Source organism: Ammospiza caudacuta, chromosome 8 (genome assembly GCF_027887145.1).
Source record: "Ammospiza caudacuta isolate bAmmCau1 chromosome 8, bAmmCau1.pri, whole genome shotgun sequence".
Taxonomy (NCBI): Eukaryota; Metazoa; Chordata; class Aves; order Passeriformes; family Passerellidae; genus Ammospiza; species Ammospiza caudacuta.
Genome location: NC_080600.1, coordinates 13,570,693 through 13,590,079, shown reverse-complemented (window position 1 = coordinate 13,590,079; position 19,387 = coordinate 13,570,693). Strand labels below are relative to the sequence as shown.

Genomic DNA, 19,387 nt, shown 5'->3' with positions numbered 1-19,387 from the left:
CAAAAATGAAGGTATACTTTGTAGTACCAAAAGAAGTTTATGTTTTTGGCATAATATAAATGACTAGATTTCTAAATTGATTTCTAATTTGGTTTCTAAGACCAAATCAGAGTGATTTCTATGCAATATCAGGTTTATCAGGTGTGCACAGTGGGGTGTTTCTGATCTTGAAAGTAAGCTTCTCCCTGTTTGTTCTACAGTACCTCCACAGGGAAGATTCTCCACGCACCCCAAACCAAACACAAATTTATATCAATTTCTTGTGTTTACATTTATGGATTCAGAATTGCAGAGGAGGCTACGCCCCTGCTGAAATGTCACAGAGCTCAATACTCAGCTACATAGGTCATTCACTCAAATTTTTTCCAAAAATTCCCCAGCCGAACCCAAAAAACAACAGTCTTCAGTTTTCTGAAAATTGCCTCTTGGGGGAATTTCTCTATCAAAACTCCAATGCATGTAATTTGCATAATATATAATTTAATATTTATATATCTATATAAAGTTAATACCTAGCTTTAGGTGGGTGCAACCTTTGTTGCACTTTGTACATTTTCATGGTTTACATATGAGAGTAACTGCAATAGCTCATGGCATCTGATACAAATTTAATCTGTCATGTTGACAGTGTTTATTATTCATTTCCAGTGCCTTCTACAACAGTAAGAAAACCAAAAAAGCCCGCCAACCACAAATAAACCCTGTCAAAAATTTCCCTGTCAAGCAGTGAGCATATTCCTTGTCAAGAAAGGGTTTGTGATCCAAATATAGGAGGAAATTCAAATACTCCAAAATTTCTAGCAGAAGAGCAGAGAGCTAGTCAATGTGAATTGTAAATGTACTAAGAGGAGCCTGATCCAAATTTATTGAAGCTAAAAAGCATTTTTGTAATTGTTAAATTAAGGGGGTATAAACTATAACATTTAATTCTGGGTTGCATCTAGAACACAGTAAGAGGCACATTGTTAGATTTATTTTTTCTTATGTCATCAAAATCATTGATTTTCAATAGATAAAGTTAGTGAAAATACATTACATTATCCCGGGTAATGATCAGTTCTAGATCAAAGCAATCAATGCTTTTGGGAAGGACAAAGCTGAACTAACATTTTACAAAATGTATCTGAGTGTGACTTGTTAACTTGGGTTTTGTTTCAGCAGTAATGAATCTGTGCTGGCTCATCCATTAGACAGAGATTTTTACTGGAATTTTTTTTTTAGGACTAACCCAAATAGCTGTCTTATCTGTGTTATTTTTGGTTTCTAGCAGGTCTTATCCTTGGTTGTGGACTATTCTTAAAATATATATATAGTATCTGCACCTCTGGGCATAGATAGCATAGTGTCCAGTGCATCTTGGACAGGACAGGGATGCTGTGGGTTGGGGCTCTGTGTCAGTGAGGTCACTGCAGCAGTGCCTGAACAGCCACCCCAGCTGGCTGAGGTACAGCCCTGCCCAGCCACCCCTTTCTGTCAGAAAACTGCTGGGATACCCTCACATCCTCTCCCAGGCTGCCCCCAAAACACCTCCCCTCTCTCTTTTCCAATACTAGCTCAAGGATTACTCTTCCCCTGGTTTTTCTAGGTTATTCCTGTGATTTTATCTTGCTCCTTGAGGTGGAAATGTTGCCTGCCAGCTGGAAACTGCTGGAAACAGGGAGGCCTTTTATGGAAATGCTGACACAACTTTATCTATAGCATAGCAATGCAAACCATCTGTTTCCAATAAGGTGCTTATTATCTTTTCTTGTCAAACTTATCACTACAAAAATATTTTGCTCCCTTTAATATAAAGGGGTGCAGTTATGGACATGATAAGGATGAGCTTTATGAAGGATGGTTTTCTCTTTTGATACTGATTTATATGTTTTTATTTTATTGCCAGAGGCAAAAAGCCATATTCCTTTTATATTCTCCCAGTTCATCTGTTTTGGTAGTTCTTCAGGGATACAGCACAGAGGACCACACTTAGTCATGCGTCTTATTCTGTGGCTTTTAAAATTGCTGCAATTTATTGTTTAAAAACTGGTGCACAGGTGACTGTGCTGAAGGGCAGTGGTAAACAGAGTGTGTCAGTGAGAATGTTGATCCGTTAACCTCAGTGCAACTCTAGCTCTTCACACAAATTCTTTGTATTTAGTCTGTGAGAATTTATTGGTCTTCTGTTTTGCTCACTTAATGCAGTTCTGTCTGTTGTTTTACCCTGAGTGAAAGTAAGATTCATGACAACAGGTGGAGGTTAGGAGAGCACAGGCTTTGAAGGACTTTACTTTAAACATTGAATAAAGCCCTGGTGAATAGAAGTAAAGAAGAATTAATTCATATGGTGGTACTAACTCAGTGCTGAAGGCCTGCTGCTTGTGGGTGGTCTGTGAGTATCAATTTGTTTTATTACATTCATCTCCTATGTGTTGCAACATTGCTGAAAGCCTGAACTCTCACATGAAGTTTTGAAAGGAGCCAGGCAGAAAGCCCTCTCCCAAGGAGATGTTCTTTGGTGCGTCAGCATGTCGCATTTCCATCACTGCTCTCCTTCAGGCAGAAGTTACCTTGTACCTGAGGGCTGGTGAAAGCTGTTTTGGAGTACTGGCTGTTCATTGAGTGTTTGGGAGGTCTGGGTGCAGCACACAGGTGAGGCAGTTCTGGGATGAGATGCAGAGCTCAGTCTCACTGCACGTACGATACAATCTGGCTCCTTGCTCATATCTTGCCTCAGTGTTGGTGCAGATCAATTGTGTCGCTTTCATGTGTTGTAGCTCCACTGTGGGACACTCCTTTCTCAGAGTGCTGTGTCTTGAGCGCTGGTGTGCATCTTTAGTGGGCTGAAATTGTCACTTAAGCCCTGCAGTGCATTTAATTTGAGAAAATTTGATTATAACAATCCTTTAATGAATTTGATTCCAAGCCTACCAACCTCGTAGGATTAGTGATAATATAATATTGTGATTACATATTTAGCCTGATTTGCAGAAAAGATTGTTGGCAGTGGCTGCATGAGGCTGTGTTAGCCCAGACCACCAGTGGAGAAGGAGTTAGTGAGGCAGGGCACTGGCAATATTGCATTTCTTCGCCAGTGTAAATAAATCTAGCAATAGGACACTGTGTTCTGGAGATTGTCACAATCCTCTTTATGGATAGATGCCAGCTATTTCTAATTCTTTGGGAATTGTCCAATAGGTAGGTATCTATGTGAAAAACAGCTCCTGAGCAAGGGAGTGAAAGTCAAAATCTTTGGCTGGCGTTAACTGGAGCAGCTACAGATTTCTCAAAGCTGGCTCTTCAAATTAGGTGTGAATGCAACATATTTCCAGCCTTTTTCTTCAAGAAAAATGAATAGTTCTGGTGGTACCCTTGGTGATTATAAAGTTCTAAAGGAGCTAAAAGATCAGATTTGTTTCAAAAGCTCTGCTAAGGCTGAAGTAGAACATCCTTGACTGATTAATTGAATTGAAGTATCAGGTAGAAGAAAACACAATAATTTGCAGAGATGTTCCAGTCTTGCTTTACAATAAAATGCAAGTAGTGACCCAGGGAATAAAGCCACCACTTAAAGGGCTTGAACATAAATATCTTACAACCAAGAACCAAGACAATGGTCTCACTTCTGTCCTTTGATGATAACATGCATTGGTCTTTACTGTTACTTCTGGGCTTTGCTGAACTGAATTAATATTTCTAAATTCACAGTAAAAAGCAGTCAAATGATTGTCTACTTAAGGTGTTGTCGTTTACTTCTTGCTTCAGAATTATCAATACCTAAAAAGTCTTGTGGAGCAGCTCTTTAATGGGGAATTGTAATGTTAAAGTGCCTTCTTGGTGCAACACTCAGATGTGTGAGGTGCTGAAGTGAGGCAAATATATAGGTTTTCCTTAGGGAAAAAGTTTCAAAGAAAGGATTTGGTGCTTGAATGGAAATGTTGAAGTGGTAGGGTTTTGTGGTTCAGAAAATGAAAATATATGGGAACCTAAAAAGATAGGAAATTAGGGTACTTTTTGAGGAAAAATAAGACCTCTGAAAAATCTGATGAGCTTGTGATAAGCTGGAGTTTATCTGAACCAAGCAAAATGTTATTTGAGCTTCCCCAGGGAGTGATTTGAAAAATATTGTGGAGATTTGGTGAAGGGACTTGCATTTTTTGTTTGCCAAACTGCTGTTTCCATCACAGTATATTGTTTTAATGCAAAGCCAGCAATGATTCCTTGTGCAAACAGAGCCCACAGGGCCTTAAAGAGGACCTTTATGTTGTTTATGAAAGTCCTGAAGTGTAAGGTTCAAACAAGTGATTGGGCTGTTGTTATTTGTTTTTTGTATTGCAGTCTTAAATGCTGTGTGAAAGATGCAATTTGAGATGCATTTCTTGTACCACAGATAATCACTTCTAAGGGTCCCCTGCATTAGAGAGAAGAACAAAACAAACTATGCCCAAAGGTGCTTATAAGGAGTTGATGGATGCATCATGTGCCTCTAAATGTAACACAATGATGCTTTACATGGATTTAAAGCCCACTGACATTAATAAGTGTCTTTTGATGCCATTGGCTCTGTCCTCAAAGGTTTATCATTTAATAGCACTGAAGACTTAAGTAAAAAAAAAAAGCTGGTTTTCAGCTGGCTTTCTGCCAAATTCTTTCTTGAAACCTCTTCTCTAAGGAAAAAGTAAATATTTGTTTTACTTACTATCATGTAAGTTTGGAGATGGCTAAACTAAGACACTTCCACTGTTAGACGGAGTCAAAGGTGTTATGCAGGATTCCTGGCTTCCAACTGGTGATTTCCACTTCAGAGCCCAATGTTGGGTCATGTTAGAGCCCAGCTTTATGTCAGGGTTCCCTGTGTGGATTTTACTGGTTACTGAGTGCAGTGAAGGCCAAGTTTTGATACCAGCAATGGGGTATAGTCACATTAGAGTGCCCACATACCCTGGGTTGTTCCCTAGAAGGTATCTTGAGCCTAATGCTGGAGTTGCATCCCTTAAACACAGATGCTTCTCTCAACCACACAAAGGTTTCCATTCTTTTATAGAAATGCTTTATTTTCTCTTTTGTATTTTATGCATTTACATCAACCTAATTTCAGATCCTAGCTCTGCTTTAGGAGTTAAATAGTGCAACAAGATGTCAGAATTCAGAGTGCTTTGCTTTGGAAAAAAAATGTTATTGTAACTTGGATGCTGCCTCCTTGGGCTTTTAAAGGCTCATATCAAAGAAACAATAGTAGGGTAAAATTAAAAAGATCTGAAAAATGATGAAGTAGCTTTGAAAGGAGGAAGTAAGAGAAATATTAAATAGATTAAGTTCAAAGCAAACAGTAGCTGGAGGTGATGACGGCTGGTTTGTTTTAAACTAGGCATCCCTACTTGAATTTTAATTCATTCCAAACTTTTTAGTATGGATTATTTGACTGGCAAAGTTCATAATGCTTGCTCCCTGAAGTATGGAAGGATGTCCAATGGTTAGGAGCAGGAGAGCCTGCAGAAAAGCCTTTCATTTCCTCTGTCCCAGAAACCATAATCCTGCAGCAGAGCTAAGTAATGGCTGGTATGTATCCATTTATCACTGCTATGCATCTAAATGACAGGGTAGATAGTATGTCTTTTTGCTGACCTTTTTTTTTCTTTTCTTTTTTTTTTCTTTTCTTTTTTTTTTCTTTTTTAAAACATTTGTATGGACCAAGAATTGGGACAGTACCAAAGACAAGTTAAAAATTAAATGGAAATAAAAATATGTAATATTATCCAGTGCGTCATACCGTAACATAGTCTTCTCTATGGTGGCAAAGATACCTGTAATTCTTCTTTCATGAGATTTTTCTTACAAAGTTAATGTTGCCATTTTCCACTGTTACATAAAGGCAAAAAAAGAAAGCAGATTTTGCCTAAAATTCTTTCTTAAGCGCAATGAAATTGTGCAGCATTCTGAAAATGGAATGAAGATGTTCTTCACCTGACCTAGCTCTGTTCTTCTTCCAGTGGGATTTAAAGTACGTTGGTGCAAATATGAGTCTACTTGAAGTCATCCTTGTTGCATTGTACAGTCACCAGACTGTGCTAGAGGGGAAGCTGCTCTTAAAGAACTGAGTTTTCCCTTGCCAGCCTGGATGAGCTGGGGCAACCTTGAAAAGGTCTCGTGACTCAGAAATGATGAAAAAGATGGAATTGGGTCAGGTCAGTGAAAACATTTTTCCACAGCTTGACTTAGATTTTTTTTTTTACAAGGCTTTTATTGGTGTGAGGTTCCCTCTAGCAAATCCCAGTGGGGTTTTTTTGACTGAAATAGGTGATTTCAAACATCCCTAGAATGAAAGAAAAGTTATGTAGCTAATAAAACGACTGTCCTTGTTATTTCAGTAATGAAATGATCTCCAACAAAAAATACCCTCAAAAAACCCATAACCCACATTGTAGAAAAATTCCTGGGCAATGCTAATTGTCTTGCTTTTGTATTCAGTCTTAAGTTTTTTTTATCCCAAACCTATATTGAAATAAGCTGAGCCCAACTCCCTTGTTACTAACATTGTTCCTTTTACACACTGAAAGGAGCAAACTGCTTATTGCTGCTATATCTGTAAGTAATAAATAAGTTTAACTCTCTCTTGGGCATGAGACACATCCAAATTCCTGTCTTTTCCTCATGCACATGGGTGTGATTATCTTCAGGATTACACTTGAGAACTAGGGTGCTCCTTTAGACCTTTCCTCCCTGATGCTGGGCAGAAAGCAGCCATGGTGCCCTGAGGGCTGCCAAAGTCTGTTCCATCTCAACTTGGAGCCAGAAGTTGCTGACTGAGCTGTCTGAACTGTGGAAAAGGTAATGGTGGCAGAAAAGAAACAAGAGGCTTTGTTCTTGAAATTTTTGCAGAATTCTGGCTTACTATTCTTCTTTTTTACTTTCTTAGAGGCCCAGAATTTCAGCAAATGAATGGCTTTGCTGTACAAAGAGCATATTATGAGTACAGCTTTCCAGCAATACCTTCCTACTCCACCCAGACACTGGGTAGTTTTCACTCCAATTTGAAATGCTGAGCCTTTTGGAATGCAAGGATTTTTAATTATGGAACTGAGTTTTCTTGCTAATTACAAATCTTTATTTTTAGTTGAAAAAGAGGGTGATATTAGCCAGTAAGGATGCATTTAGGGAATTACAGGAGTCCATTTTGCAAACCACAATGGAGAATAGCTTTGTGGAAAAGGCAGGGTGTAATGATAGGTTGCTATTGAACTTTGATGTGTATGGCTTCAAAGAATGAGGGTGTTTGGGCAGCAGCAAGTGTTTCTCTTAGATATATTAAGAAAAGACATCCATATGCATTTTGTGTGACTTCAAAAGAGCTAAATCCTGCAAAACAAGGAAGGCAAACCTGTTATTTTGCAGTTCATTGCTCTTTTACCAGTTAGACTCTGAGCATTAGAGCACATGTGTAACTGGAACAGGGGAACTTGTAAGATTTGGAATAGATGGGTACAGAGAGGAGCAGACAGAGCTAGGAGCTGTTTATTTAATGCATTTTCCCCTTTCCATTGAATTGGTTAAATCTCATTGCCTTCTATAAAATGATTGGCTTGGTGCACAAGTGAAGCCACTGTTTACTTTTGGTTCAGCAATGCTTCTGACACCATCTCCCATAGCATCCATAGACAAATTGGAAAAGTACTCAGTATGGTACTGAACAGGTGGATTACAAGGTGAATGATAAACTGGTGGAACTTTTGAATTCACAGAATAATGGGTGGCAATTCTGAGTCCAGCTGGTGGCTAGATCATGGTGACATTCCACAGGGATCAGTGCTGGGAACACCAAGAGATGGTTATTTCAGAACCTGGCTGACACAGTGCAACCTTACCCTACATGGCTTGTTCCTCAGGCCATAGGTTTCTGGCTGACTGGACAGCCAGGATGGCTTCTTGTGAATTATCCCTAGATTTACTACAGGATTCCAAATGGGCTGTGAATGGAAATTGTGTCTTACTGATAATGGCACAGGAAGTAGCTGAGAGAATTTTCTTCACAGCCAAAAGGCATCATTTTCACTAAATCACAGCAGTCCAAGTCTGGCTTTTGGAAAGATAAAAATCAAACATTTATGGATTCCAGAAAGGGAGCCAAAATAGACTGTAGAATAATATTACATTTTTACTGTAATCTTGCTATTTTTGACTTAAGTTTAGAAATATTAAGTGCAGTTCATTATGTCCTGATCACATTTGTTTAAATTTCCAGAAGCAGCAAGTTGGGCAGGATTTCCACTGTTGGGGTGTGTTTGCTTTCAGAAGGTTTGAACCTCTTACATTTTGGGAAATGTGCTAATTTGCAGGTTTAGTTTTGTTTTAGTTTTAAAGACAATCCCTGCATTGCTGAACTTGTGCGTGTTCAGCAGTGCCAAGCCCAGGCCCTGCCTCCACTGTCGGAAACGTGTTTGCTGTGTGTTCTCTTTGTGAGCTCCCCACCAAAAGAATCTGATGTTTCTCTGGGACCAGCCTGTCTTCATGCAGATGAAGTGATTCCTCTTAAAAATGTCATCCCTTAGTCAAGAATGTGCTCCAACGTTTTGCTTATAAAACGGAATGATCTCTGTTGCCTCAAGCCTCTTTTGAGATAATAAACAGAATAATTGCCCATGATAAGCACTTTGTTTAGACTTTTTCCACACTGAGTCAGCAGTAGCTGAACTGACTTTAACCACCTTGCATGACAAGTCCAAGCAGGGCGTTTGTGGCCGTGTGGGCTCCAGCAGAGACCAGGGACCCTGCTACCAACTTTGCCTTTTGACTGATTTGCTCCAGCTGCTGAAATCTGCAGTAGTGTTTTCTCAGGCATGCCCTGAATGCCTCTCCATGACAGTCTCTGTGCAGCCTTGGACATTTGGAAGTAATTTTATTTCCCACTGTATGCTGGAGGCTTGAATGTGGTCATCCAAGAGTATTTGTATAAACGCTGCTGGCATATCAGGCACTTCAGCTCCCTCCTTCACCCAGTTCTCCTGCAGGCACCCAATGTGTCCAGCCAGCCTACTTGTGAACTGAAGTAAAAACAGAGAAAAACAAAGTTAAACATGTTTACATCTAACCTTGTTCATGGGATAACTAACGAGTTAGTTTAACTGAGTGCTTTTGAAACAGACACGTCCAAGACGGGGATAACCAAAAGGAAAGGACCAGTCTGACTAAACTTGGGGCAAGTTTGCTTCTGCAAAGTTTCCTGCCTTGTCTAGAGTGTGTACAACGGCTGGACTTGATGATCTTATAGGTCTCTTCCAGTCTTGAACTTCTGTGATTCTGTGTACAAGGGTTGAGTCTTGTTCAGCAGCTCAGGACTACTGAGGCTAAGATGCAGATAAAACACCATGATTTGCTTTTAGGGAATTGAATAGTGTAATAAACATTGGATAGTCCTGTGGAACTGGTGAGAGAAAGTCTTTTCACTGGAAGGGATTCCAGTGTTTTCTGCCTTTGTATTCAGCATCTGTTGGATCTTGTAATAAAAACATTGTTTTCGATTGTTGTGTGTTGGAAACAAAACTTACCCATAAAAAGGCAAGCAAAACTTCTCTGCCCTGATGGAGACATAAATTCATGAACCAGTGAGAAAAAGGGGAAATACAGACCACCAAACCAATTGTAGGGTAATATAGATTCCATCCAAGTAAGTGTAGAAGCAGTTGCATACTTCAGATATTGATTTGCAATTAATTTGGAGGATTTAAACTGTATCCTAAGCATAGTTTTTCCTATTCAGTTTCCCCCATTCAACCAAAATTGAAATCACAGTGCTGAGTGGAAAACAGATTTATTTATTTATTTAGGGACAATTTTCTGGAAGAAACAAACCCCAGCTGCCAGGTCTGTGAGAGAGCCCTTTACCTGAGACATTATTTCTTCTCCCAGGTCAGGGTGTATTGTTCTGCTGTTGCTTTCTGTTTGTGGACTGCTGTTTAGAGCTTGGAGGCTGGGTTTTCTTATTTGGTGAATATCTGAGGATGAACTCTTTCCCAGGCAGAAGCAGCTGGCCAGATGCAGTGTATGGCTTTAGGAAGGCTTTATTGATGGCCACAGCAATTTCAACAGTTAATTATCTTCATGGGAGCTGACTTGCACCTTGATGCTTCACAGTATTCATACTTAATAGTATTTGTGGCCTCCACAGAAAAAGCAGTTGAGCCTGTAAGTTTCCAGCTGAAAATACATATTTTAAAATTATCTACATTATTTAAGAGAATACCCTGGAACTTTTCTATTTCTAAAGTCTTGCAGCTCCTTGTCTAGAGAGCTGACCTCCTCAGTCACGTTGAAACTCACTTGGACTTTAAAGCATTCAACACTTTTTATTCTGTGGAATGCTGTTAAAAAGGCTTATTAATTGTCAACTTTGCAAATTATCCCCTAGGATTTTTTTTAAGCAGGAACATTGGAGGATGGATTAACCCTCTCCCACCTCTTTTTCTAAGAAAAAGTTCTGATGAAATCTGGTTTCCTACAGGATTGTGTTTTAAACTTTGTACCTGTGTACATTCCCATAAGTATAATGCAAGGGATTTGTTCTTAGCCAGTTTTTTTACAAGAGAGGTGGGCAGTAATTTGGAACTCCTTTCTCTTCCTAAATGCTTATGTGCACAAAATTGGCAGAATTGAGCATCAATTCAGTCTTTTATTAGTAAAGTATTCCAGGTTCATCCTCATGTATGTAACTGTAAAGTACTTATGTGAATTCTCTCTGTTAATCATTATTAACAAGAATTGCTTCTGTGCAACAAATGCAAAATAGATTTTGTATTTGTCAGCACTCCTGAAAGCTATCTGATTTTCAGAATAATTGGTGTTTATATTATAATTTGCAAGTCACAAGAATTATATATATTAGTATTATAAATTATATATATTAGTCATATAAAAGATAATACTTGATTACTACTCAGAAAAAAAATTACCAAAAAAAAAGAAAAAAAAAAGTATGATTCTTCTTATTGGAGTAAATGGTTTTCCCCATTGACTTAATGGGATCTGGATCAAGCCCTACATTATTGTTGCAGCAGGCTGACAGTCAAACATTATTAAGCCCAAGCTCCTCTTGTCCCTGTCCTGGCAGTCTGTACACATGCACAGCAGTACATCTGCAGAATCGTTGCTAGCACGTATCATCTTTCATGTTGATTTACTTCTGCACCTCTGCTTTGTGAGTCAGCAGGATTAACTTTTGTAATTCATATCTCAAAACTCAGCTTTTCATTTTCTAGCTTTTTAAACTTTAAAACCACTGTATCTGTGTAATCTTATATTTCTCTATGCTTTTCACAAACCTAGCATGAGGATAACAGAGAGAGAATGAGAAGACCCCTGTGCAGTTTTATTTCCAACCCTTTTTCATTAAATAACTGTACCCCTTCTGTTCCAGTCTTTTTATGTTAAACAATGCAAAAGAATTGGACTTTGGTTACACTATGCATCAAGAAGCCCCTCCTGGCAGACGAAAGCCTAAAACTGGCAGACTGCTTTCAGTACCAGTCATCATCTTTTTTGCTTTTGTTAGACTGTGTTCTCTACCACTGTAGGTCTGTCAGCCTCTAGATTCCTTTAATTAGCACATTTGGTAGGACCAGTAAAATGTGATGAAATGGAGCTGCTTTAATGCCAAATCCTTTTCTTTTTCCTGTCATTTCATCTATGACTCAATGCTGTTCATGTCTGCAGAAAACCCTCACATATGCAGGTTTTCCTCAGACCATTTATTTTCTTCAAGTAGGTCGTTGAAAGATGTATTCCTGTCCTTCATATACCTGCCATCACCTCAGCTGAGGTAGTGGTGGTTCACTGCTTCTACTTTGTATGGTGCACATTTTTGTGGTGTCATTTTCCCTCTTTATTTCTGTCTTTCTGTCTTTCTTTCTATTTGTTCTGCTTGGTTCCATGTCCAGGCCTTACTTTCCTTTTTCCATGTGCAAGATGGCAACCAGGCATCAGAGAAAGCAATATGGGCACAGCAATGTGAAGGAACTTCAAACAACAAATGAAGCAGCAGTAAATTTTCAGGTGTTACTTTCTAAATGATGTGGTGAAAAATTGAAATTATTTCATATGCTGTCTTTTAAAATCCTTTTCCTGCTGTTAGCTTGAGAATTAACCTTGAGAGGGATGTACCTGCAATGAAAACAAGCTCAGCACAAGCAGCCCAAAGGAGGTTTTACACACCTGGTCTGTGCAGGACCTTTGACACTTAGTCATGATGACTGATGGACATTGACAGCCATCTAGTGGCTGGGACGGCATGTTGAGTCCCCTGTGTCCTTCCTCCCCTCCCAGTAATTAGTACAGCTTCAGTGGTGACACCAAACTGGGTATGGCAGCGCCTGATGGGATTTTACTTCCAAGCTGCTGATGCTGGATCTGGTAAATTAGCTGTAACTGACAGTTTGATTGCTGATAAATTAGATCTTTAAAGTTAAACCATACTCCAACACATATAGCAGAAAAAAAAATGCATTTTACATACTGTGCTTTGCATTGAAATCTTTCTGAAGGTTGGTTGTTGTGTAAGCCCATGATTAATGAGTCTTTAAATGTATCATTGGGTATCTCTCCTACCTTGCTTTTTATATTTTTAGACTGCTTTGAGACTTGGTGGGTTTGAATCCTATTAGTTCTTTAGTCAGGTCCAATACCAACTAGAGATGTATTTTTTGTTGGTAAGAAAGGAATTGGTTAATGGCCTAGCAGACCCTTTTGCCTCATTAAAAATTTCCAAAGCTGCTTCTCAAGCCACTCAGCGCCTAATGTTCCAGCTGTAGAGGTAGAAAGAACATGTGATATATAAAGAGTTTGTAACTTGGTCTCTGTGATTAAAACAAACCTGCAAATTTGCAAGGCAGAGAGGAAATGGTAGAATGGTTTCCTTTGCTGCCTTTGCTGCTCTGGGTGTAGCTGGATAACACGCCTGCAGTTCAGGCCTGGGAATAGAATGTCAAAATGTTCTTGTGAAAGGAGCTGGCTTTGAAACAGCTGCCCTTTCCAGGTTACTCTTTCAGTGTAATGCAGTCACAGCAGAAAACAACCCCTTGGAGCGCCAGATGTAATCAAAAGATGTATCATTGTGGTTTTTGACACTATTACGAGGTGGTAGGTTTTTTTCTTTTGGTTTTGGCTTGTTTATTTGGATTTTTTTTTTTAATTGCCATCATATCTACAATCTGATAGGGAAGCAGACTTAGTAGCTTTCAGAAGTTGGTATGTGCTTATCCCCCTGCCTTTGTCTGCCTCTTTCCCAGCCACTGAGCAGGACCCAGGCAGAAGCTAGTCACCATCTGGCTCAGCTCTGATTTGCCAAAGCAGTTGCTATGTGGTTTATTTGAAGTTATGACAGAATGCTGACTTTGGGCTCAATAACTCAGAAATTTCATTTATGCAAACTGTTGCTCTTTTGAACAGCACGGCATGACGAGTTCTGTGGGTGATATGTTAAAGACATAGACCATATGCCAGACATCTGGGGGGAAAAGGCTAAATATGTCAGACAGTGCATTATGTCATGCTCACAAGGGAGAAATGAGAAGAGTGGTTTCCAAAATACGATCTGCAGTTCGGAAAATGATTCTCACAGTGTCATAAATGGACTGTGCAGCATACTTAGTTGATGTCTTTACTTCACACTGAAAACATTTCCTCCTGAGCTTCTGCAGCACCTCTTTGAGTCATTTAGTCTGTTGGTGTGATAAAGCAATTGAAGGGGAGCTGACCTGGTGAAAATTTCAATTTGAGTTTGTGTTAAAAAGCTGTTAGTGATGGCAGGCAACAGTTAATGACACATCTGCTCTCTTTCTTCAAGCTTTGACTTTGATGGAGTAACTGGGCTTGAGATGAGGCACGAAGCTGAAATTCCAAATCTGCTCCTATTTATTACTTTGTGATTTTCTGTTTACATTTGGTTTAAATTAGGACAGAAATATATAGAACAGTGAAATTGTGCTTAGAGCTGTTAATTTTTACACTAGTAACAGGCTTGCTTAAACAAACAATGATATGATCTTTGATTAGGCAGATGTGTCCTGTGTATATAATTGACTCTACTGCCAGTCTTGTATCAGTTAGAAATTAGATGTGTTTCAGAATTTTCAGTAGCGGTTTTAACTAGATTGTCCAATTTCAAAGATATTTGGGATAGGAGGAATTTCTGTGGTCAGATGGACCTCCCACCCACGTAAGATCAGTCTTCTCTGGAGCATCTCAGGGGTCAGGACAATAATTTTTGGACTGTGTGTGACAGCTTTGCTGTGTGTGACTCAGACATTGTCTTGGCACTGGGATTCTTGGTTTGCAAGTTGTGACACATGGTCTGTGGACAGCCCGGGGATGGTTCTTTGGTTTTGCAGCTGCTTGCTCCTTTAGGGGATGAAATATTTCATATTTGAGAAATTTCATTTCTCAAAATGAAAAAGTCCTTTCTTGCTGCTAGGACATTCTGTGAAATGTTGGATACACCAGCAAAACTTTCTACTTTACTTGTTTTTTGAACTCTTTCTCAGACATATTTTAATTTTAGGAGAAGATACTGAGATATACCCACCTCATGATTAGAAAAATCCAAACATACCCAGTGTGTTTGGCTACAAAGCAGCAAGAAAACAATGGCAAAGACTTATATATGGTAAAACAGTACAAATGTGAATGTGACAGTTTGAATAAGTAAATAGAGTAGGCATATAATCAGTCCATACTGGTCCTGTATAAAAATAGTGACAAAGGATGGTCTTTCATATATGGTTATGGTCCTTCATATGGTTAAAATATCTAAGAGGCATTTTGTATGTAGTTAAGATATCCATGGCAGTATTGTGTGTGTGCTAGGTTAATCATGTGGGGCCATGGCCAGCTGGGTTATAAAAACAGAACATAAATCATGTGAGGAGCCTCTTGTTACTCAGCTGGAGACCCTGCTGCAAGTACCACTGCACTGGGTGCTGCTGTTGCCTCTGGACAGAGGCTGGCTGTCCTGTTTGGAAGATTTGATTCTCAGTTCTGGTATTCCCCCACGCCAATAAATAAACCTCACTCAATAAATGGGATGGTCTTTTTTCTTTCCCCCAGCTGCTGCTGGGTCTGTTGAGCCCTGTCCCATCTGGCTGTGTAGGCCAGCAGGGAGCAGGCAGCCTGTGCTGTTCCGGACAGAAGTCACAGGTTCTTGTCCCATGTCAGACCTCTGCAATGAGCTGTGCTCAGCACTTACACAGAGCAGGGAATTGGCAGGAGCTCCTCAGAGTAGAGGTGACACCCCACTGAGCAGAATGACATCCAAAGACGCATGAGGCAAAGTTCCTTTGATAGTGTGGGGAAACTGGGGACTCTATTTTACTTCTTTTTGATCAAGAAATAAGGTGATAAAAGAAGAAAGACACATTTCTTAAAAGTCCTTAACATCAGCTTTAGCTATGGAGGTCTGTCATATTCTCTGTATGTAATGCTGCTTCTCATCTCCAGATGAGCTCCTTCCTTGTCCAGTCCTATTCCTTCAATTTCATGGTTGGAAAATGTGTTGTATATTCTTTTCTCTGTCCCAGGAGAAGATGGTGAAGAAATAGCCTGCACTCAGAATGGCCAGATGTACCTGAACAGGGATATTTGGAAGCCCTCACCGTGCCAAATCTGTGTCTGTGACAATGGAGCTATTCTTTGCGATGAAATCCAGTGTCAGGACCTGCTGGAGTGTGAGAACCCCCAGGTGCCCCCGGGAGAGTGCTGTCCTGTGTGTCCTCACACACCACGGGACTTTGACCCCACCATAGGTAAGAGCCTTCTCTAGTTTGAGAGGAGAGGCAGCCCAAAGAACTAGGAACTTTGTGATACTGAAGTTCCTAAAGCTGTTTTTATGGTGAAAATTTAAGCCTGAAAATAGCATTTACTTGGCAATTATCATCCCTCTTGGACTGCCTCATAGCCAACTCAAAACAGTTTGCTTTGGACTATGAGTCTCATATAAGTCCAAATGGCTTTAGAGCTAAAAGGTTGATCTGAAATGTCTTGATGTTTTGAGGAGGTTGAATTCTGGCTTCTTTTTGTGGTTCATCTGAAACTGAAAGATAAGTATATATAATAAACATATTAAGATATATAAATATTGAAAACATACCTATAGATAATAAGTGCATTCTTTCAAATGCTCAATTCAGGGACCCTCTAATAAATGTAAACTGAGTCAATATAAAATGTTTTCCCAAAGTGAAAACATCCTTTTGTGAGATATAAAAGAAGCATGAAGTATTACTGACTCCCTATTTGCATATTTTCTGTTATATACCTAAAGGATTAAGTCTTTTCTTCCTGGACAAACTTAGATAAAGGAATCCCCCCTCAATTTTCCTAAAAGAAAAATTTTCACCTTGCAATTAAAGCTACATAACACTGTGTATTGAATTATTAGAGCTACATTCAATGCATAACAATTAATTTCTTCAGAAGATATAATTGCTGTTGAACAGCTTAATAGTGAACAAAGTAGAGATAAAGACAAAAGCAGAGACTTTTGTAATTGAGCAGTGTAGCAAGATGTGGTGAGCATTAATAAATAGATAGTGCATCCTGCTCTGTTTTGGGAGGCATTGGGCCAACACCAGCAGAGTGCACCCAGCAAATATAAAAGCAGTATGGATACATTCCCAAATTCCTTATTGTTATTTGAGGCATTTATAAAATATTCTTCTGAGGGATTTTTGTGGGCATGAGTATGGCTATATGGCTCTGGATGCACCTCCGTGGTAGTGCAGATGCTTTCTACAAAAAAAAAAAAAAAAAAAAAAGCCAAAAATCCCTCTGTGAACTCTGTCTTCTGAAAAATACCATGTAATATGTTGTGGATCCATCAACAGTTATTGTTGGAATCGGCAATAAAGCTTCCCTTGACTTCCTGTCAGTCATTAGGCCAGCATCTGACAATCCTCCACAAGATACTCTGCTTTCCCAAAGTGTTTTTTGTTACTCTGTGCAATGAGGAAAAAGGCTGAGAATTAGAGGACATTTTTGCACAGTGTTGTGATTCTTCACACCTGGACCAGGGAGTATGTGTGTCCTTGGGAACCCTCCCAGCTCCCTGTAGGTAATGCTCCATCCCCTCTGCCTCCAGGATCAGGGATAGCTCTAGCTGCAACACCTTCACTCAACTCTTAGTGTATTCTCTCTCTCAGAGTAAAATCACTAATTTCTTCTCTTCTCTTCTTTTGTCCTTTCTCATAGGTAGAGGAAGAAAGGTAAGATTTCCTTTACGTATTTTGTAATGTATTACTACCATTAAAAGACTCCCATGCATCTCCTTGAAGCATATCACAAAAGATACACATAATCTCTGTTAAAAACATGTAGTTCTTTTTCTTGGCCTTCCTTGGAGGCTAGGGAGATTGCAGTCCACATGAAAAAAACATTGGGATGCAGGCAGAAATCCAGATCTTAATATAGAGAATCCCCTGGCTGAAAATCCCTGCTGTCTACATCAAAGGCATTCCAGTTGGAGTAGTTTGGTTGTGTCACCTCTAGCAGTGCCACAGGCTGAGGGAAGGGACCATTGTGTCAGGAGATGCTGAACTGTTAAAGCTTGCAGCTGGTTTTTGTGCTGAGGCTGAGCTGCCCAGTGGGCAGGAGGTGGCATTGGAGTCGTGTGTCCTTGCCCAGAGTCATGGTTCTGTGGGCAGCTTCTCCCATTGTGTGCAGTTTAACAAAGGGAAGACCTGCTCTTACAGAAGAAATGAAAAGGCATTCCCATAAATAGGCCTCTAAGATAGTAAGCAACTGCAAGAAATAATTGAAATAACTTTTAGATGATCCATAACTTTTAGTTTATGGAAATAAATGCACTGTACCCACCTTATATTTATTCCTTGATGAGCAAGGCAGGACATTTTTTATCTTTGCAAAGCCCCCTTTTTTTCCTTAAGAAACCAGTTACCACCAGTAGGTCTAAACCCAGTTATTTGATGTAATCATTGTCAACACATTCAGCTCAAAGAAAAGTCAATTGTCAATTGCTGTTGTCCTTCACTCTGAAGCTATGCAATATCATTGTATCATAACCTGTCCCTAGGCTATAGATGGATTTCTATATCCATGGATTTGATGATACCTATTTAATTTAGTACCTTGAAGAAATGGAATCTAAAAGCTGCTCTAGGCTCTGTATTTCACATGAATCATCCAAACAACAGTGCTACTTTCTAGCACTTTCTAGCAGTTCTAACAGAAAAGTTTCATACTTTTTTAGTTTAATTCTTCTTTGTATGTTATGCAGCTAGAGGATAATGTTAATTTATGGCCATCATTTAATCAGTGTCCATAGTCATTAAAATCACATGGATTATTTGTCACAGGTACTTTTAATTGAGTCTTGTTGTATTTTTAAGGAAGCCTTACTCTTATCAGAGTCACAGAGATAGTATTGCTGAAACTGGTACTGGTAATTGTACTTGCACTTCTTTTCAGGCATCTGATGTTCTGGTGTCTTTTTCCTACAGGGACAAAAAGGAGAACCTGGAATAGTGCCACCTGTAAGTCACTATTTTCTTCATCCATCAGCACATCCTAGAAGTGCACATATTAGTGCTTTAAAGCAGTATGCAGAATTGCAGTAATGAAGTAAATACAATTTAAAGCAGAATTGCAGTAATGAAGTAAATACAACAAAACCGTACAGCCTAGGAATGAAAGTAGTAGAATTAGTATGCTGTTTCACATATGTAAAATTAGAAATTCCTGTTATTTGTTAGTTCTTCTGCCATAATTATTTTTATGGTTAGATTTTTGTAGAAGTGTAATGGTAAGTTAGTATCTAGAAAGGGGAGAAATATAATTTCATTACCTATTTATTCCTTTCTAGTGTTAAGTCAAACAGATTTAAATAATCAATAATTTCAACCTAAACAGTTGTAATTCACTTATTTATTTAATCTTTTTTAGAGGAGCAGTGATACCTCTAAGATTTTGCTCACATTGCTAATAAAAGAGACTCCAAACTGGAAAAAGATAACTAGTGCACATTATATTTACCACATTTTTTTCTCCCTTTCCCTAAAAAGCCTTTTAACTTACTTGGTACTTTAATGTCCTGCCTTGCTATGTGCTTTTCAAGGACTGATTTTCTGTAGGGCAGTGAGGACAGATGTAGCCATGACTAGTGGTGACTTTAATTTATGTTCCCTGCTCTAGGTTTCAGGCATACGAGGCCGCCCGGGACCAGCCGTGAGTACTTTTTGATCTTCTGCTTCTCTGATGAGGCATCTGCCACTGCCTGCCATGACTGCTTTGTGTTGGGAGGGTGATGTGAAGGAGGATTCTGGATTCTTCCACGCCTCAGTGGGTGCTATCTGCAGAGCCATTGGCTCTGAGGAGGCGAGAAGATGATAGGATGTTTGTACCAGTGTCAGGT

At 39.3% G+C, this 19,387-nt stretch overlaps 1 protein-coding gene across 2 annotated transcripts in view; it reads left to right on the top strand.

Annotated features, from left to right (window-relative positions):
- The window catches only part of COL5A2 (collagen type V alpha 2 chain), a 97,034-nt gene that overhangs the window by 34,211 nt on the left and 43,436 nt on the right, over nt 1-19,387 (top strand). For both annotated transcript variants that reach the window (XM_058809881.1, XM_058809880.1), the window contains exons 2-5: nt 15,540-15,764; nt 17,209-17,222; nt 18,477-18,509; nt 19,168-19,200. In XM_058809881.1, coding sequence (XP_058665864.1) covers nt 15,540-15,764; nt 17,209-17,222; nt 18,477-18,509; nt 19,168-19,200 — 305 coding nt within the window. The remainder of the gene's footprint in view (nt 1-15,539; nt 15,765-17,208; nt 17,223-18,476; nt 18,510-19,167; nt 19,201-19,387) is intronic.